The sequence below is a fragment of the Dipodomys merriami genome, unplaced genomic scaffold, assembly GCF_024711535.1.
Source record: "Dipodomys merriami isolate MVZ:Mamm:240054 unplaced genomic scaffold, mDipMer1.0.p SCAF_133, whole genome shotgun sequence".
Classification (NCBI taxonomy): Eukaryota; Metazoa; Chordata; class Mammalia; order Rodentia; family Heteromyidae; genus Dipodomys; species Dipodomys merriami.
In genome coordinates this window covers 1,782,956-1,809,134 of record NW_027202638.1, presented here as the reverse complement: position 1 = coordinate 1,809,134, position 26,179 = coordinate 1,782,956, and the positions used below count along the sequence as shown (strand labels likewise).

At 42.9% G+C, this 26,179-nt stretch overlaps 1 protein-coding gene across 1 annotated transcript in view; it reads right to left on the bottom strand.

The window, feature by feature from the left end:
- Spon1 (spondin 1) overlaps nt 1-26,179 on the bottom strand; it is a 268,437-nt gene that overhangs the window by 91,348 nt on the left and 150,910 nt on the right. Inside the window, exon 6 of the mRNA XM_070019438.1 lies at nt 12,875-13,023. Coding sequence (XP_069875539.1) covers nt 12,875-13,023 — 149 coding nt within the window. The remainder of the gene's footprint in view (nt 1-12,874; nt 13,024-26,179) is intronic.

Here is a 26,179-nt window from a genome sequence, read left to right as displayed (position 1 = left end):
TTTCAGATGTTTTTCTGGCAATTCGCCTCTTCCACTGCATTGGCCTATAAAATTTTAAATATAATGTGATAGTGACTATAATGTGATATGAAATTTGTAAACTGAACTATAGGGTATTTTGGAGTAGGAGGACTATTCAGTTTCTTAACATTTTCTTTATTCATCTAAATGTTATTCTTTTAAAAAAGCAATATCTGTGTAATTTAAGAAGTACAAAAGGGTATACGGTAAAAGGTAAAAAAAAATGTTTTCTAAATTTGACCCTTACTCTCCATTTTTCCTAGAGACAATAGGCTCTGGTGTGTGTTCATGAAGATACTTTAAACATGTAAAATTCTGTATGTACATAAATCATTTTGTTCTAATTGGCTTCCCCTTATTGCCCTGCTCTACCCTGCAGCTGCCACTTGTACACTGGCTCTGCTTCCCCTCCCCTGCCCAGTATACACTGGGAGCATTGTATGCCAGTACATACATTGCATTTCTACATAGTGTGGGTCTCCATAAATGAAGCCAGAACTATAATATGTCCCTGATTGATTAAAAATAAGCTTGTTTCCATCTGTTGTGTTAAAAATAATGCAATGAATATCTTTCCTCATATTTTTAAAGATAAGTCCCTAGGTATACAATTACCATGCTAGGTATGACATGTCAAAAGGATGACGTGTCTTTCACATTACTATGATACTCTTTTAAAGTGGTTAGTTATGATACTGGTATCTCATGACTGTAATCTTAGCCACCGAGCAGGCTGAGACCTGAGATCAAAGTTCAAAACCAGCTTGGGAAGATAAATCCATGAGGCCCTATCTCCAATTAACAAAGGCTGGAAGTGGAGGCTTGGCGCTCTCTCTCTCTCTCTCTCTCTCTCTCTCTCTCTCTCTCTCTCTCTCTCTCTCTCTCTCTCTCTCTCTCACTCACACACACACACACACACACACACACACACACACACACACACACACACACACACACACACACACACACTGGTTATGATGGCTGTTATATACTATATTTCTGCTCCAGCAAACAAGGCAATGTATAATTTTGATAAATATTGCTAAATTGCCCTCAAAATCATAAGGCAATTTGTTACTTATGCTCCATTTAAACTTGCCTCCTCTTTTGCAGTATTTTGGCTCAGGTACTGTAAAAATAGATTTTTGTGTTAAATAATCTGTTAAGTCTTGAATAACTTGTTCCCCACTTGTCTCCTACAGGGATTTGGAGAAGAATCCCTAGGGGACAGTGATGCTGCCCTGTGAAGCTGAGGAGTCCGGGCACCGCTGCTGCTCAGAGGCAGGCTGGGAACTCCTGCAGCCACACCCACCATGCCAGCTTCATTAAATAAACGGGACTCACTAAGTCACTTCAGCTGCTTGTCCTACTGTGATTTGGATTTATCTGAAGATTCAGCTGAAAAGCAAACAAGAGGTTTCATATGGTTCGACTCCTATCTTTCAAATAATGTTTTAATTTGTGGATCAAGTAGCTGTGACTGAGAATATTTCTTTAACTTCTTTCTCTCTCCCTACCCCGAGTATCACTTTATGTCTATCAATCACAGTGCACACTTAACCACCTTGCATGGAGTATAACTTGAATGAGGTGGGGGCTGGACAAAGGAGGTATGTATAATGGCAGGAATGTAGTCCAAAGAAATAAAATTGGGCAACAGGGTGATACACTTAAAAAATACCCAATCTGATGCTGGCCTGGGAAATGCTAATGGTTTGAATGTCTACTCCACACTCATGTTGGAACTTAATTGCCATTGTGGCCATGTTGAGAGGCAGGACTTTGAGAGGTGATTGAGTCATAAGGGCTCTGTGGAGCTTGAGTAATAAGAGTAATTATTTCCTTGGGGCAGTGCCCTATGAATGGATTAATGTCATTATCCCAGGCGTGGGTTCCTGGTAAAAAGCATAGCTGCCTTCCAGCCTCTCTGATTCTTGTTATTACACAGCGCGGAGGCTCTGGCCACATGTGGCCCCTTGATTTGGGACTTTCCAACCTCCAAAACTGTGAGCTGAATAAACTTGAATTGCCTATCATTTCCTCAGTCTGTGGTGTTCTGTTTTATAGCAGCAGAAGGCAAATGAAGACAAAAAGGACCAACCCTAGGTGTTTACTGAATATTACTTGAGGAGGCAGCAAGGGAGAAATACCATCATACCCAGTTCTATCAAGGGTACAGATGAAATGCTCCTTTCATGGCTTCTCTTTTACAAAACAAATTTACTAAAAATCTTCTTTGGATCTTTCTCTCTCTGATTTTTATTCCAAATGGCAGCTGCTCAAATATGTCTTTTTACTCCTTAAAATTCAGAAAATGTCTTAGTCTCCTGGCCCTACTTCCTCCCTCATCTCTCCCTTTCTCTGATCTTTATTCTCCAGTAGCTTCTATGCAGCACAATTTACCCTTTCTTTCAGCAGCTCTTCAACCCAGTATGCCTAAACATCCATTAGAAGGTGGGAGGAGAGGGGTATTTACACATCCTTCCAATGAAACGCTTTTGTCCCAGTAATCAAAATGAGAATGTGATCCAATGCCAAGTCAATCACTGTACCTAAATTATTTCATAACTAACACATGTGGCCCATATTCTTTTTACCACTACTTGGCAGATAAAGCATCTAAGGCTCAAAGATGTTATATGATCTATGTAAGGCAACAGACTTAAAAGTCCACATTAAAGCTTACCTATTAACTGCTGTCAAGTCAAATCATGTCATGTTATGCTATGTTATGTTATGTTACATTACTTTTTTTTAAACTTATTTATGTGGTACTAGGAATTGAACTCAGGGCCTTGAGCCCCTTGAGCCCCCTCCTCCAGTCCTATGTTGTCCTGTTTTTAACAATGCATGGCCACAAGTGACAAGGGCAAATGAGTGGTCATGACAGTGCCCCTGGTCCCTGAACCTTTTCTCTGATCTCTGCTTTCTCAGTTTCCTAAATTCTTGTATTTAGGTCCAGCATTGTCTCCTGTCGCATCTCAATCTCTAGACCCAGTATGTCATCACTCAAATATCATAGCTCTACACTCTGAGTTTCTGATGGTGGCCCCTTTCCCTCTCTTTAGTGCTCCACCTGCCCACGACCAGGATGGTGCCCTGGATTCCTGTCCTTTGGCTGGGGCTCTGTAACTTAGCTAATTCTCATCCATCCATCGTTGCCCTAAATATCACTTGACCCTCTCCTTCTAATTTCCTTTCCAGTATAACTGCCTAGCCTGGAGCCCCCTGTAGCAACAGGCTTGGGAAGGAGAGTCCTTTACCAGAAGTGGCCACTCACTGGACTGGGTGTAGAGGTCTGTTACAGGACATGTAGATATAGATGCATGCCTCAGTACATAGGATGTCAGCGATCAACAGGAAATCCTGAATTTCAATTAAGAGTCACCAAAACTCTCAACTAGCTATGGGAGGCCAAGGAGGTCATATGGTCACCATCGGGAGTCATGTGCAACATAAGTAAGCTGAGGTAGCAGGTCTTGGTCGAAGGATGAGGAAAACACAGAAAAGCCCATGTGACACTGGGAATAGACAGCAGGGGGGTTACCTCTAAGCTTGAGGCCTCTTAGCTTCAGCTCTCATGGGTCTTTTCTGAACTCTGTATATAAACTGGGTTCTCAGGGGCTCTGCTTTCTTCAACCATAGACTCCCTTATATTTGAGTCCATTTTCAGAGGCTCCTGTTAGCCACAGTAAGACCACTAGACTACCTTCTTCCTCAGGGTGGGAGCTTTCTTCATGTTTTCACCTCTGGTTGGTGTCTTGGCACATAAAGGAAGCATATATAGTTGTCTCCAGACACTGTTCTGGAAGTGGAATTGATTGAGACCCTATGAACATCCTGGCCAGGCTGATTCAATGAAAGGGGGAATACAAACAGAAATGAGTTGGGAGTAGACTAGAGTTCTACCTGTTTCTTCTTTCTTTGAGAATGCTGTTCTTATAATTACTTTGGGTCAATGTTGGGATAGTACATTAGGGTGTCCTAAGGTATAACACTGTTGAACAGGGAAGATAGAAAGACAGAGGCAGAGTCTGGGGATGCTAATACCAGGAAAGGGCCTGTGGCCTCATCCCCAGACCCTGGAAAAGCTACAGATTGACATGAAGAATAGCAACAGTTGGAATCAATACATCTTCTGGTTCCTCCAGTTGCTCTGCTGAGGAAATGAGAGATCCGTGAATGAAAACAGCAGTGATGAATTCTATCTAGTGAACACTTCCTAAAGGGCGGGATCTGCTCCAAGCACTTGGCTCTCATTGGATCACTTTGTCCTTACAATAACTCTATCAGGTTGGCATCACTCACCGCTGCATCTCAGAAGAGGAAATGGAAGTGCAGGGGGATTAAATAACCTCTCTCTAGACTAACAGTATGAAATTAATGGAGCCAGGATTAAAATACAGAAAGCCTTGATTCAGAGCCAATGCTTTTTAGCTATTATGCAGCACTACTCATGAGCATGGGAGAACACTGGAAGGACATTATTCTAATAATGTATGTGTGCACTTGTTTCTCAACCAGATGAGGTAGTATGTCAGGATACACAGAAAATACTAGAAATCAAGTGATGGTTTTAGCAGATTAGAAGTTGGGTGCCAGTGGTTCACACATGTAATCCTAGCTACTCAGAAGGCTGAGATCCAGAAGATCATGGCTTGAAATCCTCTGGAGCAGAAAAATCTGCAGAACTCCATGTTCAGTTAACCAGCAAACAGCCAGGCTAGAAGCATGGCTTGAGTAGTAGATCGCCAGCTGAGAGAGCAAGCAAGCCAAGCAAGTATGAGGCCCCAAGAGAAAGAAGTTGAGAAAGTAGACAATCAGAAAAAAAAGTAAAAGTTTGTAGACAAGTTATCTTTAACGATTTAAAGGAAAGGAGAAAAGTGTATTTGCAAACCCTTTCTTCCAGGTCCCAGAACCAAGTACACTGTTTTGACTTAAAATAAAGGACACCTGCCTGTCTATGGATTTGCCTGCCACAGGTGGTACGATAATCCTGCTGACTGACTGAAGTAATCACCAAACAAGACCTCCAAAGACAAATTGATCTATGCCCTTGCCAGGGCCCACCATGTTCTGCTGTCTAGTGATCAGGAAAGGCTTGAGGTCAGAGAAATATGCAAGAGGAAGGGGCGACCCTAGTGCAGTTTTCATGGGTGGATATTCAAAGTTCCTGGATTTGTGCTAGAGACAATCATGGCTGGTTTATCAATAAACCAATTCAGACACTTGTTAGGTGCTGCAGACATTGGGTGGTTTTCTGAAAACATGAAAAGAGAATGAATACAGATTCTTCCTCCAGCCACAAACAAAATGCATAGACCTGCTAGACAAACTATAGCAAAACAAACTTCTAAAAATATACACAACTGAATTTAGGAAAGTCGTCTAGTTATTAGAAATGGGGAGAAAGGTCTAACCCAGAATAGTAGACAAGAGCTATATGAGGTGAGCTGTTGGGGGGGGGGTACAGGACTGGGATCCAGGCCCAAAAGAGGGCAGAGGCAGAGCAAAGGGACATCTCAAGCTGGTGGTAAGAATACGGGAAGGCACCCAGAATAATTGGATGTTTTGCCCTGTGTTGAGCAGGAGATGAGAAATCTCCATCATTTGTGGACACAGTCCTGAGCATTTTCCTCAAGTGGACCTAAAGCCTCTCCTACATGTGAGACCAGAGTCTATGCATCCTGCAGCAGTGCAGTGGATGGCACCAGAGAAGAAAAAGCAAGGTCACTCTATAAAGGCCTTCTTTCCACAGGGACTAAAGGAAAACCTGTCGAAGATGAATACGAAATCCAAAGAAAAAGAGCAGACTAGGGATGGGAGATGGCAAACTCAAAGGAAAGGAAAGAGTCCTTCCTAAAGTCCTGAGACAAGAGGGTAATCGAACAGACAAGGGGGCATGTGTCAATGACTGAAGAACCACGGCAGCCATAATGAAGGGTCAGCGGTGAGGAGGAAAAGAGGTAGGATGAGGAAAGGCAACAAGAGGTCTGCTCCCAAGGGGCACCCAAGGGGAGATGAAGAAGGAACAGGTAGTAGTTTACCAGTTTACTGAGGGGGAGCCATCAGGCAAATAAATGTAGGACAAGGAAGAACAGCACCAGGAGCCACAGGGGTCCAGACCTGGCCTTCCCGGAGGAGACACTGTATGAATGAAGATGCATATTACTGCACTCTAGGACTGCCATGTTGACTGTGGGTATCTCCCCAGGTGATGCACAGATCCTCATAAAGCAAAGTATCCTGTGTGGAAACAGTGATGTATCTTCTTCTTACACCTAAGCTGTGAACTTCCTCAGACTAGCGAGAGTGATCCTTCATCCAACTCTTCCATCTTCTTGGGTGCTACTCTCCTCCCTCATCCCTCTCTTCTTGCTACACCAGTTCTCTCTCAGTTCTTCAAGCTATTTTGTGCATGGGCATTTGCACATGCTGTTGTCTCCACCTAACATAATTCTCCCCTGCTTCCCTACCATTTCCTTTTTGGTTTTAGCTTGTCATTCCTCAGTGAGATACTCCCTGACTACCTTAAAGGAGGCACTCCCTTCTCTGAAGCCACTGTGTCACTGCTATTTATTTCTTTTTAGTTAGACAACATGTAGTTATTTAATGATTTCCTTGTTTAAGTTTAGACTCATTAAGAAAGCACCCCTACCCCCATGGGGTCTGCTGTGTTGTCTAGATTGACCCTGAATTCTGGGCTCTAGCAACAATTTTCCTTGGCTTCCTTAGTAGTTGGTACTACAGGCATGCACCAGCACAGCTGCACCAGTAGCTTTTATACAATTCCTAGTACATAGCAGTTATTCAATAGTTATCAAATATAGAAGTTTATAAATTAAATTAGTATCTATAAAGTTATCAAATAAAAATATGCCCTCAAAGAGAGTTGTGTGGGGGGGAGGGGGAGGGTACTGGGGTTTAAACTCAGGGCCTCATACTTGCTAGGCAGGCCACACTTAGGGCTTGAACTCAGGGCCTGGGCACTGGCCCTGAGCTTTTTTGCTCAAAGTTAGTGCTCTACTATTTAAGCCACAGCTCCACTTCTGGCTTTTTCTTGTTATTTAGAGATAAGTCTCATGGACTTTCCTGTGTGGGCTGTTTTCAAATCAGGATCCTCAAATCTCAGACTCCTGAGAAGCTAGGATTACAGGCATGAGCCACTGGCACCTGCCTTGCTTATTATTATTTTTTATTGTGAAAATACCATACACAGGGGTTACAATTACATGAGCAATTTTATTAAGCATTGTTGCCTCCTCCTTTGTTCCCCTTCCCATTCCCCCCTGCCCCGGCACAAAAGTTGTAAAGTTCACTTTTCGACATAATGTCTTGTACATCTCATTGTTGCAATGGGTCCACCTGTATCCCTAGTTAAACAATCTGCTTTTTCCCTTCCCCTACACAAATTATACCAACATCAAATACAGTGAAAGCAGGGGTTATATCATGGGGGAAGGACATACAAAGCAACAAAGAAATATCTTATAAATATGTTAGAAACAATCTTGCTCATTATTTTTAAGATAGGATCTTGCTTCCTCCCCTGGCATGTATCTGGTCTGAAATCCATCTATTTTAAGCTTCTCACCGTTGCTGGCACGAGAGGTTTATACTACCACATCTATTTCTCTTTGTTGAGAAGGAGTGTCACAGATTTCCCGTGTGGGATGACCTGGATTCACAACCCTCCTGATCACAGCTTCCCAAGTGACTAGGATTGTGGTGTGAGCCACTGGCACCCAGCTGGCAGTCACCAACAGTGTTGTCAAGTTCAAGGGACATAGTTGTGGAAAGGAAAGCTCTAAACTCTGCAGAATAGGTAGAAAGAGATACAAAGCAAATACAGTATGTGTAATCATGGTGATGATGGAGGAGAAGGTCCAAGGAGTACCTGATGGGACCAGTTTGGTATAGAATCAGTGGTGGCCTCCAGGAAGAGCAATATTTATGCTGGACCCTGAATGATGAATAGGAGCCCCAAAGAGGTTCAACGCTTAGAGTTGCAGTGAGAAATAAGATCAGAGAGATAAGATGAGGTCACATCATAAAGTCAAGCTATAGCTGGGCGCCGGTGGCTCACGCCTGTAATCCTAGCTACTCAGTAGGCTGAGATCTGAGAATTGTGGTTCAAAGCCAGCTGGGGCAGGAAAATCTGTGAAACTCTTATCTCCAATAAGAGATAACCACCGGAAGTGGCGCTGTGGCTCAAGTGGTAGAGCGCTAGCCTTGAGCTGAAGAGCTGAGGGACAGCGCCCAGGCCCAGAGTTCAAGCCCCACGACCAACAACAACAACAACAAAAAAGAGTCAAGCTATATTACAGAATTTGAACTTTATCTTAAAGAGGTGCCATTATACACCTTGATCGACTGGGGGAATGGCATAATGCGAGTCATGTAGTGTAAGATGCGCAGCAATGGTAACAGGGAAGAGACTGGAGTGAGGGACATCAAAAGGCAGTGCCTCCATGGAGGCCAGTGATGAGGGAGCCTGGACAGGTGTGGAGTGAGGGTGGATGGAACTGCATGAGCTTCAGATAATGCAGAATTGGCACAGGGGCCGAGGGTGCCTGGTTTCTAGCATGAACTGGGCAGTATTTGGGCCAGCAACCAACAAAAAACTAGGCACCAAATAAGCTTGCCAAGACTGCCTCTGGTAAAGCACAAATGGTACCAGTGGAAGAGTATGTTTGCATCTCAGGGAGCGTGTATCCACGGTGCTCCATTCCCATTTCCACCCGGTGCAGGCGGCGTTCCCTTCTGCCTCCACCTACTTAAAATGCCCAGCTGGGATCTGCTGGGCTAGACACAATTCAATATTCCTTTTTTCTTTAAGCAGTTTATTTTTAATGAATGTCTACAAAATGTACATGCTCATGACACTCAATGTAATAGTCCAATGCAAGGATGCACCGTGTGCTAATCAAATCCAGCCTTCCTTTACCCTCTCTCTCCCAGCCTCTAGTGCTCACTATTCTATGCCCCCTGTGAGAACATGTGCTATTTTTCTTTATCTGGCTTATTTCACTGCATACAATGTCCCCTAGTTCTATCCAGACCCCAATCTCTTTGAACAAAAAATCAGTTCAGAACGGATCACAGATCCAAATATAAGATCTGAGGATCTGGAACTACTAGAAGAAAACATACGGGAAGCCCTGCAGATGCTGAAATAGGCAATGAGTTTTTTGGACAGGACCCTAAAAATACAGGAAATAAAAGTAAAAATGGACAAATGGGATTTCATCAATCTGAAAAACCTCACAGCCACGGAAATAACCAACGAAGAGGAGAGACAATGTACAGAATAGGAAAAATACTTTCCAATTACTCATATGACAAAAGATTAATATCTAGAATATAGAAGAAACTTAAAACGAAGCACCAGGGAATACAGTTTAAAAAGGACAGAGTATCTGAATAGACAGCTTCCAAAAGAAAAAAAAACATCAATGGCCAACAAATACGTTTCCAGTCACCAGTAGAAACCAGGAAACATTGCCTGTTTCCTCCCAGAAAGAGGGACACATAAAGACCCCCAACTTACTCCAGCCACTAGCACCATTATTACCAATAACTCTGCAATAATTCCGTTTTGGTAATTTCCTTGGTGTTTTTCAGTTACAGTAACATTAAAACTTCTACCCAATAGTATTATTATAGTTTTTCATTGCTAATGGGATTAGTAGTTTTATCATTTGTGTTGGAAATCCATTAGCATAAAATTTACCTCCAACAACCTTTTGTGGTTTTCAGTGCCCCTAAAACCTGCCATGAGCGCTAAGTCTATAATAAGGGAACACTGGTAAGCATATGTCTTTTGTTGGAAAAGAGGGTTTTTCATTTTCATCCTGCTTGGATTGGAGTTCTTTGATAGAGCAAGTGGCAGGATATTAGGTATGAAAGGTAGAGAAGTTTGTAGAGGTGTTCAAAGAAAACATCTGTGAGGATTCATATTCTTGCTCCTTTTTATGTCATTATTTTTTATCTGACTCACAGAAAACTATAAGCTGTGTTCTTGCAGGAAGTAAGATTTAGGGTCATGAATCATTTGGAAGTGGAGAGACACCAAGATTATGCTCTCATTTGACTTCTGAAGAGGTTGGGGAGCTTGAAACATGGCCAGCAGAGGTCCCTTCAGTGCAGGTGGAGGACAGTAAGGTGAGGTAAGCATCATAGAATTGCCTTTTTGAAATTATTATCTAGTTTGGAACAAGGGACCCTATACCTGCACAGGGCTCTGCATAGTATACATCTCATACTGTGTATAGGCTTTGAAGCTAGGTGGACAGGGGCTCAAGTTGTTGTGTGTGTGTGTGTGTGTGTGTGTGTGTGTGTGTGTGTGTGTGTGTGTGTGTGTGTGTGTGTGTGTGTGTGTGTGTGTGTGTGTGTGTGTGTGTGTGTGTGTGTGTGTGTGTGTGTGTGTGTGTGTGTGTGTGTGTGTGTGTTAATCCCCCTTGGATTCCTTATATGAAGAACAGATATGAAGGAAGCTAACAATAGATGCCCAGCACCCAAGGCCCTGAAGTGTGGTGGCCTTGAAGTGTGGTGACAGACATTGACATATGCTCCCCATTCAGAGTCCCCATAATTAAAGTTACTATGACTGATGTCGGGAAATGCCAGCCAGCCAGATGGGATAGCCAGTCCCAGGCCAGCTGGTTAGGACCACACTAAGTAAAGAACTTTCCCAAACAGGGACGTTGTAAGGCTGGAGTCCTAGAGATGAATTTCTACCTTTTTTATTGTTCTGAAACATAACCCATCATGTATAACTCTTGCTTTTTCCTCTCCAGAAACTTTGCAAGATGGTCAATAGTAAGGCTAGCATTACTATGAAGATGACCTTGAGCTTGGTCCGATTTATTGCAAACTTGAGGGTTTTAGCTGTTATTTGTAACAAATGATTTTGAGCATTGCACCCCACACCACAGAGGGGGACAAGACTGGAAGGTGAGCGGTTGTCATAATCCCACGTTTGAGATCCAGAAACACGGACCATTAGGATTCTAGGTAAGGGGCGCTACCACTCATTCCCCACTACAGGCCAGACAGACCAGCACCAGCCTGGAGGGAGCCCTTCTGACGTTACTCTCTATAGCCTGAAGAGGCCTGGTAGCCAGCATCAGGGAAGAGAGTAGCTAGATGCTGACCTTGTGGTGATTGCATGCAAGCCCAGGACATCTGGTCAAACACTTTGGTTTTCTTTCCCCCCAAGAAATAAAAATACTTTAAATCAAATTAATAAGAAACACAAGCTTATTCTTGGGCATGTTTCAACTCTAATCCAACAGGATTCCTCAGGGGATTACAGTGGAGTCAGAATGACCTGTGTGGCATTCAGTTCATAAGGTTGAGGAGCAGCTGGGAATCCAGATGGTGGACTTCAAGAAAAGTCACTGCCATGCTAACTCCTCATCCGGCTCAGGAACATATTGTAAGGGGCACCTGTGGACCTGGGGCCTCCTGAAGTGTGTCAGGAGGTGTGGGATAGGAGCCCAACAAGGTGATTGGCCTTCCAGAGGCCTGTTGACACCCAAGTGTGGTTTGCTAGCTCCTTCCATCCGTTCTCCCTTTCTCCCTCCGTCCCTCCTTCCTTCCTCTTCTTCCCTTCCTTCTCCTTCCCCCTTCCTTCCTTCCTCCCTCCCTCCCTTCCTTCATTTCTTCCTTCTTCCTTCCTCTCTCCCTCCCTCCCTTCCTTCCTCTCCCTCCCATCCTTCATTTCTTCCTTCTTCCTTTCTCCCTCCCTCTCTCCCTTCCTTCCTCTTTCCCTTCCTCTATCCTTTCCCCTTCCTTCCTTTCTTCTTCTTTCTCCTTCCTTCCCTCCCTCCCTTCCTTCCTTCCCCTAGAACAATGGGAAGTGGGCAATGAAGTATGGCTTCCCACAGGGCATTCTCAGGCCAGAGAGGGTTCTGTGGGTAGGGATAGCTGAAGCTGGATGGTTGCTTCATAGATATTGTCTTCCAATGCCTTTCTCTAGTGTTAACTGGATCAGGTGGTTTTTGGGGTTTTTTTTTTTTTTTGGTTTTTTGTTTTTCTTTTGGCCAGTCCTGGGGCTTGAACTCAGGGCTTGGGTGTTGTCTCTGAGCTTCGTTGTGCTCAAGGCTAACGCTCTACCACTGAGCCACAGCGCCACTTGTGGCTTTTTCTGAGTAATTTTATTGGAGATAAGAGTCTCACAGACTTTCTTGCCCAGGCTGGCTTTGAACCATGATGCTCAGATCTTAGCCTCCTGAATAGCTAGGATTATAGGTGTGAGCCATCGGCACCTGGCTAGATCAAGTTTTTAATGAGAGTCAAAATGGAATGGTCAACTAAACAAACCAACAAGAATGATAGGACTCTCCTCCCTCATCTCTCAGTGGTAGGAGGCTGGCTCCTGGGCCTGTACAACATGTCCTGCAGATGCTTCAATACACAACGCTTATGACTAAGGCTGGTGAATTTATCAGACATCTCAAAATATAGTTGCAAAAAGCACATGCCAATACACAAATGTTGATTTTTGGAAGTGGCAATTTGGCTGAGACAGCTTGAGACAACCCCATCTGTAAGGATCATAGTAAGGAAACCATAAATCACTGCTTTGAGTCTCAGGAGACCAGAGACATGCCCAACAGTAGAGCCACCACAGCCGCATTTAGCATCAGCTGACCAACACACTGATGCAGCCAGGGAAACCTCAGATACGTGTGGCCCATCTTCTACTTAACATAAAAACCCTAAACTGAGCAAACAGCTTTTTTTCCAGCTCATTGTATGGCAACTTTCAAGCTCCTGGAAAAGAAACTCTCAGGGGTATTTTGCATTTCTGACAGTCAGCTAATCTGCTCTTTTTTTTTTTTCTTACCTGTTGTCGAATTTCTTCTTCCATCTTCACTGGTGAGCCCAATTCTGCAACTTGTTTGACGCCTTCGCTGGCATAGCCTCCATATTCCCACAGCACATAGTTTTTGGAATGGGATCCACCAATGATGGCAGACCAGTGATTGGCTCGACCTGAGAAAGCCAATCAGGATGCAAATGTCAGTATGGATGTGGCTAAAACAGGAATGCCTTAAATAATGGGGAGAGAAGAATAATGGGATTCAGCCAGCAAGTACCCTTGATTAAGCATCCCTCTTAGACCTAGCAAACTCTCCGGGCCGTCCCTCCCCCTTCCCCCCCTCTTGCAGGTGATTAGACAGAATCCCTATTAACAGTAAGCCTCAGAAATGTGGGCAGGTATGCTCAAGCCAGAGGCAGTTCAGTGATACCTTCTGTCTCAAGGGTCTTGGAGAAGGGAACAGTTGAGAAATGTTGAAAACTTTACAACTTTGGTGGGGGTGGGGTGGGGAGGATTGGGTGGGGGGGCGGGGAAGGGATGGGAAGGGGAAACAAAGGAGGAGGCTACAATGCTTGATAAGAAATGTACTCATTATCTTGCCCATGTAATTGTAACCCCTCTGTACAGTATTTTCACAATAAAAATTAAAAAAAAGGCTGGTCAGCTTTATGGGGCAGAATAGAGAGGAAAGGCTATTTCTGTCCAACTCAGAAACATTAAAGAACACAGTATGCCATCAGTAATTTTACATTGCTGTGTCACAACCTGTAAAGAAAGAGTTAGGAGTTAGGAGTTGATGCTGGGGAGGTATCATGAGTCGTAAGGAGCCTGCCCATGAGTGGCCTTGCTAAACTCCCCTTCAGGAGTTTAGATGTCATCTGAAGGGTTCTGAGCAGGGGAGTGACATGATTGCATTTGAATTTTAGATAAATCACCTAGGCAGCAGTGTGAAGGATGCATTAGAGAGAGTAAAATTGGAGTGGAAAGCAAGGGAGGTGAGCAAAGAGGGGGAGCTACGGGGGGTGGGGTGGGGTGGGAGTGAGGGAAACAGCCATTAGCAATTCTCAGCATTAAACACGGCTGTGTTCAGCTGGTCTTAGGTACATTCAGTGTGAAGGGTGAAGCAGGCACCCTTCTTAAGAACAGCGTAGATTGCCTGGATGTACAGTGACCAGGCCACACTGACTAGTGGTGACCCTGCGGGATGACAGTTGCAGCAGGGCATGAGAGGAATAAAATCAAAAGGGAACCAGCAAGACCTGAGCAGGGCCAAGACTGGGGGACATTTCACCAAAGTCCTCAAAGGAAAAAAGGGGAACGGACAGTCAAGGTCAGTACAGTACAATAGTGGGTTTGATTATGTTTGCTTGACTTTGAGGCATTGTCTTGCTATGAGGCCCAAGCTAGCCTCAATATGACAATGTTCTTGGGCCTCTGGATTGCTGGGATTCCAGGCATGTACCACCATCAGTTGCTTGCATTTATTTTGGCATTACAATGACTATAGATGCATCCCTGTTCTGGTTCATTTCTCAGCCATTCATTCTTTCTTTCACAAAGTTGCAAGTTAAAGAACAGTGAAGGGAAAAAAAAATTGAATTGGATAAACACACTTGACAATTTTTGTTTACCGGTCTGTGGCCCAGAGTGGGCAGAACATTTCACTCTACCATCTACCAAAAGGATTTTCAACAGGTGCTGGCCGTGTTTATACAGCTGCCATTGCTATCCCACAGCCTTCCCCTTCAAGAGACCAGACAAACATAGGCATCAAGCCAGGCTGCATTCTCCTGGCCCGCTGAGGGCAGCCCTGCTCACCCCAGGCAGATGACATCACCAAGCAGGTCTGTCCAATTGCATGCTCATCATCTCCTACAGGGAAGGAATGCAAGCACCACCTTTATCCCTCTTCTCCCTAAAGATGAATGGAGATGCTGGTAGGGAGAAAGTCCTAGTTATCATCTGTGCTAAGAGCACGCTTGTGTAGGGGCAAGGACTGGTAGCTTGTTGTGACCTTTGGCTCATGATGGAAACACTCAGACCAGCTGCTGCAACCCTTGCTGCATCTGTGCCATTCCACTGAAATGCTCCCTTATCCCAGGCCTGCCCTGCCAGTAATTCTGTACAGAGGCTCAGCATATGTTGGCCTCTCTGTGCTCTTCTCTTGCCCAGATTGGCCAACTCTTATTCCTCCTTCCTAATGAATGCTTGTCCCTTGTCTCCCTGTTACACAGACCACATTTCCGCTGATTGCTGCCCCACTAGACTCCCTGAAGGAGTCTGCTTTCAGCATTTGCATGGTGCATTGCAAGTGCTCAGTACTTGTGAGTGCTCAGTACATTTCCAAAAGCCTTTCATCCAAACAACTAAACAAGGAGGAGACACAGCAGAGACCAGCCTTGTCCATGTTTGATTAATGTGATTACCTACAAGTCTCAGGTCAGCGGAGTTCCTGACACTACTAAGCTAAAGGACTCAACTACCTTTCATGCTGTTATATAACCAAGCACCACAGGAAGAAGGAAAGACAGACAGACAGGCCCTGGCCTTCCAGCAAGCAATTTGAGCTCTAAATTCAATTACTTTATTTTCCTGAGTTTCAGCTCCCTCTCTTCTAATTCAGGGATGATTATGCCTGCCTTATTGACCTACTGTGAGAATTAATTTTTTTAAATGAGATAATATATGTGAAACCACTACTGGCACAGAACAGACAATAATTACGGTTTCTTCCTTTTATGGTTGTTAGGGAGGTTTCAAACACCAGTAAGATGTGCAACCTGACCTTTATTCAATATAAAAGACAGAAATGCATATAATAAGAAGGATGATAATGGAGTGAGAATAGGCACTCTCGGGGGAATGAGGGATGCGCCAGGTGTGTCTTCCTGCTTTCTTCAGCTTTCATTAGTTATGAGCCAAGCACAGTGGAGGCCGTGACACAGACAGGAATAGGATCTTTCTGTCACTTTCCCAGAGGGACTCACAGTCTGGGGGTGGGGAAGACAGATGGATAAGCAGATTAACTACAATCCGGCTTGTCAGATTATTACACAACAAGAAAGCAGTTAAGTCCAAATTCCCTAAAATCTAGGGAATTAAAGTCCAGTGGCTTGAGTACAGACAGAGAAGCAGATACCGTCACATCGCAATTGGTTTTGCCAGTTTGCTCTCTAGAACAAAATGTCTACCTTCTAGACAATATAGGTATTAGTTTCCCACAATGACTTTGCAGCATAAGACAATGATTCAAATGTCAACACATTTAATGCCAGCCAAATAACAGATCTGTGCAGGTGCCTGGATGTGGGATGGGGAAACTGCTTCCTCCTAGGGGTGGTGAGGCAGCTACTAAGATCAGAATGAGTTTTAGAAACAGAACTGTTGTGTGATCCAGCAATCTCACGGCAGTGTGTATACCCAAAGAAAACATATAAGTGTGTATACATACACCAGTTTGGGTGGCTTTCCATAGGATGAGCTAAAAGTTAAACCAAAATCCAGGGGCATCAAGGTGAGAAGCTGTGGGATGGTCCAGGGGAGAAAGATGTGGTGACCTAAAGCCATTAAGATTTGGCTTCAGGCTTACATTTGTGACTAGTAATCAGTCATTAACCCCTCCTAAGTTCTCAGTTTCCCTTTTATGTATGTGTGTATTCACTGATGTGCTTGTGATAGAATCTGGAGTGTCTTGTACTCGGGGCAGGTGCTGTAGTCCTGAGCTACACTCCCAGCCTCTCCCACCATTTTAAAAATAGAGGGAACAGTTGCAAGGCTGGACAACCTCCCAGAGTTGTACACATTAATTGGGATGGTTTTGGAAAGAACTGGGAAGCTGTGAAAACTGTAGAAAACAAAGGTCTCAGTATTATTTCAGACTGAAAGCACTGTGGGAATCTATAAGAAGAGTCAAAAAGAAAGTACAGAAACAACAAAACTTTCCCAGTGAACAAAGGATGGCTTCCAGAGACAGAATAGAAAGAAGGGAGGCAAGCAGACTAGGCTGTAGGCCCGAAGAGATGAAACAAAATTCTCTTCACAACAGAAGTAGGAGAATCAAATATCTCCCATCCTGCCTTGCATTTGATCATGCTTATCCTCTGGATGAGGCCCAGTAGGGTTTAAGGAGCATGGCTAAGCTCACAGAACTAGCAAGGGAGTGCTGGGCCTGAACCTCAGGTCTGCCTGGCTCCACATGCTTGTTGTTTCTCCTACATCCCACATCTCACTGTGAGATCAAGAAATAAAAGAGACCATTTGTGCTGGGAATGTGGCTTGGTGGTAGAGTGCTTGCCTAGCATGCATGAAGCCAAGTTTGATTCTTTAGTACCCCATGAATAGAAGCCAGAAGTGTTGCTGTGGCTCAAGTGAGCATAGCCTTAGTACATAGAGGCTCAGAGAAAGAGACCAGGCACTGAGTTCAAGCCCCAGGACTGGCAAAAAATAATAATAATACATTTTTTTTAAAAAGAGACCATTTAGAGGCCCACAGAGTAGGAGGGCAATGAGATTGGATGGAACACAATGAATGGACTAGTTTGAAGAGTCATGATTGGCCATGTGGCCAATAGCACAAACAGGGGGAAGTGTGTTGAAAGATTCCATTTGGGAAGGATGATGCAATAGTTAGTGTGTACTGAGCCTTTCCTATGTGTCCAGCACTAGGCAGAGACCTACCTTACCTCCATCATTATTCAGACACAGATGCTATCACATTTTCCCCTGTGAAACTTGGACTTAAGGAGTGCAACACAAAGCCACAAAAGTAGGTGAGTGAAGATACTGGGTTGAAAGTTGGGTCTGTCTGATGCAGGACCAATTCTTTTCTACACACTACCATGAAAGGCACCCTGGAAGGAAGGGACATGAAGATAAAGAAGAGGCAAGGACAAAGGGCTAATCACTCTCAATTTCAGTTTCTTCATCTGTAAAGGAAGGGGAGTGTCAGGATCAGACTCCTAGTGCTATTTCTGAGGCTCAAGTCCATGAAACAGTTGCTGGCACATGAAATGCCCTCCATTTCTAATAAATAAAATTAAATAAAAGTGGGAGAGAACAAATCTAGACCAGTTTCTGGAAGCCATGATAACCCAAAGGAAACTTTATTGGGTGATTAAAAACTAGTGGGTGGAAATGCAGAAACATGGTATACAAGGATCTGAGTCAGGGAAAATGGCAGGGAGTCATCTAATGGGACATATTGGTCTGGGGCCTATGGAATGAGATGGCTTGGGAGAGCCCAGTTAGCTGGAAGAAGGAGGTTTGTCCTAGACCATCCTCTAGGAAATAAGGAAGTAGAGAGAAAGAAGAACCTGGTATTAGGAGGCCTACAGAGAGATAGGGATGAGATTGATGCTTGTGGCTTCCTGAAAAGAAGAATCAGGGAGGCCAGCTCTGAGATCCTTGTAAAGTACCGGGGCCCTGATCTTTGAAGTCTGAAGCAAAAAAGCAAAGGCCAATGCCTTTATGTCTCAGGAAAGGACACAGCTCCTGGAGTTAGCCTGGTCTTCACTGGTTCCTGTGGCACATACTATCTGAGCCTAGATGTTGATTCACAATAAAATTTCCCTTGGATGAAGCTTCCAGGGTACAGAGGCAGGTAGGAAGCTAGAAAGAAGAAATGATTCGATGTGTGAGTTTCAGATGGTGATGCCAGCCAAGTACATTTATATAAAATACAATTCTGGGGAGAGGCCTTGACTACATTACAACATAAAAGATTGCTATGGGGATGAGGCCATCTTGTCAGATGAAGAACTGAGTACAATACAAAGTCTGACTCTTGCTCATGTAAGAGGGAATTCCTGCTGCCTGATGGCCCAGTTGGACCTTTAGTATCTCCCTGTCTTTGGAAGCTAAAATACTGGATTTTTCTAGGTCTGTTTCTTCCTTCTTTGGTTTTTTCCTGTCCTAGAATTTGGACTCAAAGACTTCATACTTGCTAGGCAAGTGTTCTACAGCTTGAACCATGACCCCAGCCTTTATTCTTTTAGTTATTGCTTTCAGATAGAATTTCATGGTTTTTTTTTTTTGTTTTGCTTTGGCCAACCTGAGCCATAATCCTACCTATACTTCCCATATTTTGGGATTACAGGAATCTGTCATTACACATCTCTTGTTGTTGAGATAGGTGTCTTGCTAACTTTTTACCAGGTCTGGCCTTGACTGGTGATCCTCCTGATCTCTTTCTCTCCAGTATCTGGGATTATAGACATGAGCCATACCACCTGGCTGTTCTATTTTTAATGCATTTTTGTTATTATAAAGGCAATGTACAGAAAGAAGGGTTACAGTTACATAAGTCAGACAAAGAGTAAATTTCTTTTTGAACAATGTCACCCCTTCCCCTCACTCTCTCAGTTTTTCTGATTCTTCTTGAAGCTTAAGCTTATTAGTTTTCAGACGAGAAAACTAATCAGCTCTCCTAATTTTTCAAACCTAATCTTGACTTGCTCCATTGGCTCTCCTTGGCATCCTGCTTGCAGTTGTATTTTATCAACTGCCATATTCCAGTGCACCAGTTCCTTATAACAAATTTCTGTCTATATGTGTGTACATGGCCTATTGTTTCTTTGGAGAAACCTAATATAGCAGGAATTCAGTGATCATCCAGATTTCCTAGCCAGTGGCTACAGTTCCCTGACAATCCTTGTCCTGTAAAAACTTTCTACCTATTTCCTTGATAGCTACACATAGTGCTTCAAGTGAGAATGCCCTACAGCCTCAGAGACTGGATGGTTCAATCCCTTACTGTCCACACAGCCTCACTCATAGTATTGTCAACAAATCACTGCTCTTGACCCTAGTTGGGCTTTTGTGGACTTTGCTGTAGTAGCAATACCAAACACAGATCTTCCAGTATCCAAGTTCCCCATCCTCTTTTTCTTTATCTAGTAGGCAATCTTGTCACTTCTACCTTCTGTAAAGACCAAGGTCAACCATTCCACGGACTTATCCATGTACCATGTGGCCAATGGAAAAATATGGTGGGCTTGCAAATTCTATTCATAAAAATTATCTTGCAGCTTACTTCCCTTTGGCCATCTTGTTCTCATCAGACACAAGCCCAGGATCTATCTAATTTATAATAACTTAGATTTGCCTATAGAACTTGGCTACTGTTGGTTTACCCCTGGGTGCTGTCCAGGACACAGATTATTCTTGCCCTCTGGCTGTTCCTGCTCTTGGCTGCTTTGGAAATGCATACTGGATCTAGCCATTGTGCTTTTCTTAGGATCCCATCACAGGATACTACAATGTGGGAGGAACTCTAAATTAGGTTAGAAATTCCTCAATTTTCTATCTTTCTGATTTCTTCATTCATATCTTATTTTCCTGCCTTATCAAGAACTTTTCCATCTTTTCCATTCCTGAAAAAAACTTTGCACTTATGAAATTGGTTATGTTTCCCCACCCCCATTTTCTCCAAGATATTCAATAACATAATTCTAGTCTACTCTACTAATTCATTAATGAATGTTTCTGGTCTGTTACTATACATGAAATCAGGATCATCATGCCACAGGGGCTGGTTTTTATTCTGATAAAGTTCTGTATTTTTCATACCATCTATGTATTATTTATAACTGCTTTCTTATTACAGTGGCAGAGTTGAGTAATTGTAACAGGCAATTTGGCCTGAAAACACTAATCCTTTGTGAAAAAATGTTTGCTAAAACTTGGGCCAGGCCTTAGAAACTGATATAAATCATTCTTGATCTCGGGTCTTTGAGATGTTCAGTATGGAGGGTAAGGTAAAGGGCATTAAGGAGAGCTCTTTAACAGTCAACTGTATTAAAATGTGTGATGACACTTTGACAAAGACAACACTGAATTTTTTTTTTCTGGTCATGGGTCTGAACTCTGAGGCGCTGTCCTTCAGCTCTTCAGCTCAAGGCTAGCACTCTAGCTATTTGAGCCACAGCACCTCTTCCAGCTTTTTCTGCTTATGTGGTGCTGAGGAATCAAACCCAGGGCTTCATGCATGCAAGGCAAGCACTCTACCACTGAGCCACCTTCCCAGCCCCAACACTGAATTTTAAAATATAAACAGGAGACACTTAACATAGAGGGTACTAGGGAACCCAAAGCTTCCTGGAGGAGATGGGAGCTGAATTAAATTCTGAAAGATAAGTAAGAGATGATAAGGCAGATAGGCGAAAACTAATTTTCTTCCCCAGAAGGACAAGTAGGTGCAAACAGAAAGGCATAAAAAATATCACAGGTGCCTGGTAGACCATGAGGTCATGTGTGTGTGTGTGTGTGTGTGTGTGTGTGTGTGTGTGTGTGTGTGTGTGTGTGTGTGTGTGTGTGTGTGTGTGTGTGTGTGTGTGTGTGTGTGTGTGTGTATGTGTAAAGAACCAGCTTGCACCATGTCCATCATGAAACAGAAAATGACTAGACAGGTATAGAGGCAAAAAAATGCGACCTTAGATATGTGAAAGTAGCCAGTAAGAAGTTTTTGAGATGACTGTGCTAGAATTAACTTGCAAGGACTGTAAAGAAACTACCATCAATATGTCTGAGAACTTAAAGATGGAAACAATAAGTGAGCACAGGGGGAAGTCAGGCACATTATAAAGGGGTCCAAATATCTTAATAGATAATTTACACTTTTATCTTGATGGCAAAGTAGAAGAGAGAATAAGATAATCTTGTCTACAGATAATCCCCAAATCTATATATGCTCCCTTGACTTATGTTTCTGACTTTGATGGAGGAAATGGAATTGATTATCCCTGTAGACATAGTAACAATAAAACTGAGTAAAAACACATGATGTGCCAGTTTTCAAAGGTTACAAAATGGACAGCAGAGCTCTATGATAGCCAAGAGAAGGGAAGACATAGCAGGTGAGACTGTGTATACACTGGATTTCTGCCAGGGACACAAGGAGGAAGGTAAAATGGCTGGGCTGAGGAAGTAAAAATAGGAATTGGGACTCCTGAAATCAATAGGACGTATGGGACAGAATGCCAGAGAAGGGGCAGCCATTACAGAGAACAGCATCAGAAATGTACATGGATTTCCCTTCATCTTTGACCTACCACAAAGCTGTACATATGTAGCCTGATGTTAGGTCAAAGATTAGTGCTACAATGATTAATTCTACAAAGACTGCCAGAGCACAGCTACAAGAGAGCTTAGAGCTGAACTGCAGAGGTTACTCATTACTGGAGATTTAGGGATTTGAGTCACTTATTTTAGAGAGACTTTGTAGACTACTCTGAACATTTAGCTGAAAATCCAGAAAGGCTGTAACTTATTGGTAAAATTACTTTAGCCCTATAATAAAGGCTACCTAGACTTATCCTTACAAAACTTAGTAAACAAGCCTTGACAGGGAATCAAGCAGATTTATCAATAAACCTGAGCTACACTCCATATTCTTTAAAGGAAGACTAAGAATCTAAAAACCCAACAAAGAAGCCTTTACATCATGCAATTAAAAAATAAGCAGGCATGTATAAAAGAAATGGATTGTGAGCTAAAACATGGAAGGAACAGCCAATACAAAGAGTTTCTTACATGACTGATATATTGGAATTAACATAAAGGACTGTGAAGCCAATGCAATCAATATACTTGAGGATTTAAAGATGGACACAGTAAGTGAACATATGGGGAATCTTAGCAGAAAATAAACCATTCAATAAGGCTAAAACGAAATTCCATAGCAACAAAAAAATCTTCATTTGGCCATAGTGAAGAAAAATATCAGTAAACTGAAAGATAAGGTAACATAAACGTAATTCAAAAGAAATTTCAAAGTAGAAAAGAGGCTGAATCCTTCTGACCTTTGGAATAAAAGTAAATGGTTTCAGTGGAACCCCCACAGGATAAGACAGAAAGATTAGAAAAATATCTTAATAAACACTTAAAATTTCCCCAAATTTTATGAAAAACATCAACCTGCAGATCCAAGAGGATCTACACTTTCAAAAGTACAAAAATAAGGAGAATGATACCTACGGCCAACTGAAAATAAAACAAAAAGGAAAAAAGAAAAGAAAGAAAACACCAAAGCACATCAAAACATGATAGAAATGAAGAGAAAATCTTGGAAGCAATAAAAGCCACATTGCAATGAGTAAAACAAAGCTCAGAGTGACTGCTTCTAAAGTTAGGCAAACCAGAAGAACAGGAAATGGCATCTCTAAAATTTTAAAAGAAATACAATTCATCATCCTAGAATTCTATCTTGCCAAAATATCCTCCAACAATGATGGTAATAGAAAACACTTTTTTTTGATAAGTGAAAGCTGAGTGAAAATATTACTAAGGTGACTGTCATATATGAAATATAAAGGAAGCTCTTCAGCAGAAGGAAGATGAAATCAGACTGCCGTGACTATCTTCATGAAGAACTGGAAGAGCGGGAAACTAGCGTGGTGTGGGAAGGTGCACCCTGCATTTCATTCCACTGCAGTTTCTTCAAGAGATTCATGTTTCCTAGCGCTTGCTGGAAACCAGTCAAGGCTTAAAAGTAAGTCTTCTATGGAACAAGACCTTGCAGCTTCCTTCTCCTGCATCTTTTTCCTTGTGGTCTGAACCTTGAGCTTCCGTTGCTCAGTTTACCTGCGTTTATCTGCTCTGGCAGGTCTCCCAGTGGTTATTGGGTTAATGGTTATTATGGTTATTGCTTTAATCTTTGAAAAAGCCCACTTTGTGGATTTAGGAAATTAAAGCAGAGGAAGAGTAAGTGACTTGTCTAGGGCTACCCAATTAATAAGTGATAGAAGTGGGTATGGATACAGGTTTTGCACTCAGTACATGGTCTGGTCTTCCTGGAAGGATGGAAGGCTTGTACTGTACTGTGTAATGTGACCGGTAGTGGCCACAGATGATTACTTAGCACTTAATGTGTGCCTGTTGACATGCATTTTCCACCTTACATCATTTTAGTTAAGTTTAGGTAGCCACATCTGTCTGGTGGCCACCATATTGGACAGCACAGCCCTGGATCTGGAATAGGTCTGAGCACTGCTAAATGTTAGGCCAATGGTATAAGTAGCCCCTTCTGGGAAGAATGGATGGGATGGGGTAGACTCTACAAGGAACCGTAGATTCACAAGTATGAATCACAGTGACAGGTAGGAGGTTGTAGAACACACTTGCACTTAAACTAACATGTCTGGCACCCAGGCAGGCAGGTAAGTGTGAGCACACTCATGCTGTGTTTTGAGTGTCCACTTCAGGTACACCACGCTTTCTTTGCATTTACTGTCTCATGGTCTTCTCCAAAGCTCTGACAGATAAATGCCTGGGTATAGGGAAGTTCATGCTCCTGAAGACATCCCTTGGCCAGGGGAGAGGGGCAGGTGCTAAAAGACAGTTCCAGTGGCACTTCCCAGAGGTATACCTATGCTGGTGACTGCAATGGTACAAGTGTAGGCTGATTCTTCTTTTTTGTCACTTTGTTATTTTTCCCCTCTTACTTCCCCCATCTCCTCCTACCCGAACTACCTAGTTATTAGCTCAGGGTCAGCTCTGTGGGGTACCCAAACTAAGACATGACATATCCAATTAAATTTACATATCTTGGCCCAGGAAACCATAAACTAATCACAATATTGGGCAAGGGCCAGCATGGGGGTGGGTCCTTTAGCTTCTGAAAAGAGAGGACAGGTGACCCTTCTTCCCCAAAGCTAGGGATGGTGTCTTCTTCTCACTGTCACTGCTATCATCACCATCATCAATATCACAATCACCACCACTGCTGAGCATATTCCCTGTATCACATACTTCATAGGTCATGGTTAATGTCTTCCTATTCCCATGGTGGTCCTACTAGGTAGGTTAGCATATCTGTGTTATAGATGTGGGGACCTAGTTATTAGTAGGTAGCAGGGCTGTGATTTGCCACTGGGCCAAACTAGAGACCAGGCTCTCTTCATTCCCCAGTTTGAGTCAAGTCAAGTCATTTTTATGTCACCCATTGTTATGATTAGAATCAGCTCTTGGTATGGAGGTAAGAGTAGGTGATGTGGGATGGTCTACGTAGTCCCCATATAACATTGAAAGTGCTGCCTTCTTAGTGTTCGCCAACTTCAGTTTTCTTTGGACTCAGCCTCCTTCACCCAAATTTTCATGATCTTCTGACTCTTGATTTATTTAGATCTCTATAAAGCCCAGCCAATCACTTGAATCTTATTTTAGAGGCAAAGAACATAATTTCAGGGAAGCACCAAACTCTAATGCCCATTGCTCCTCTTGAGATGGCTGAAGGTTTATTGTACATTGACAAGTAACACTGGGATTATATATCTGGAAAGGGAACTTTATTTACAAGTGTCCTTCCAAGCTGACTTTGCCATATAAACATTGTTATATATGAGAGAGAGTCTGTAATTCTGGACGGTTTCCCAGTGTTTAATATACCATTAACACCTGAGTTTAAAGCCCCTGGGAAGGAACAGGAGCATTTTGAGTGATAAATCCTAGCAATGTTTATCTAATTTAAAAAAATCTAGGGGCTTGTATTTAAAAGCTTTGCAGGAGCAGTAAATAATTTCACATTGTTTGTTTTTTAAGAGTGTGACACAAAAAAATGGACTCTTCCCACGATCGATGCATTTTCCAGGTTTGAATCTTAATTCTGTCAACTAAGTCCAATAAATAAGCAAGACACTGTTTTTTCCTGTGTTTAAAAAGTTTTTAAACAGCAGAAAGAATGAACAGTGGGGAAGGGAATTATTAAGCAGCTACCTGTACCTGGTGTTTTCTTCTGTCCTGTCCAATTTCCTCCTCAACCTCAAGTCATGGGAGAGGAAAAGGCTCAGGAAGGATCTACAGCTTGCCCAGGGACACGCCGCTGGTGAGTGGCTGAAACAGGATTTAGCTCATTTTTGCTTTGTCTTTTGGGAAACTTTTTGTTCTCCAGTAAGAGAGAAGCTAAAGGCTCGGGGGAGATTTTGTTAAGCAAAGGACAGAATCAAATTCTATTTAACTAAATCTAAAAAGAGAGCCTGGTGCCAGTGGCTCATATCTGTCATAATAGCAACCCAAGAGCTGAGATCTGAAGATTATGATTCAAAATCAGCCCAGGCAGAAAGATCATACAGAACTTTCATCTCCAATTAACCACACAGACCTTTCATCCACACACACACACACACACACACACACACACACACACACACACACACACACACACACACACACACACACACACACACACACACACACACACACACACACACACACACACCACACACCACACACACACACACACACTCTTCAGAAGCAGAGCTGTGGCTGAAGTGGTAGAGCCCAAAAAAGCTCAGGACAATACCCAGGCCCCAAGTTCAAGCCCTAGAACTGGCACAA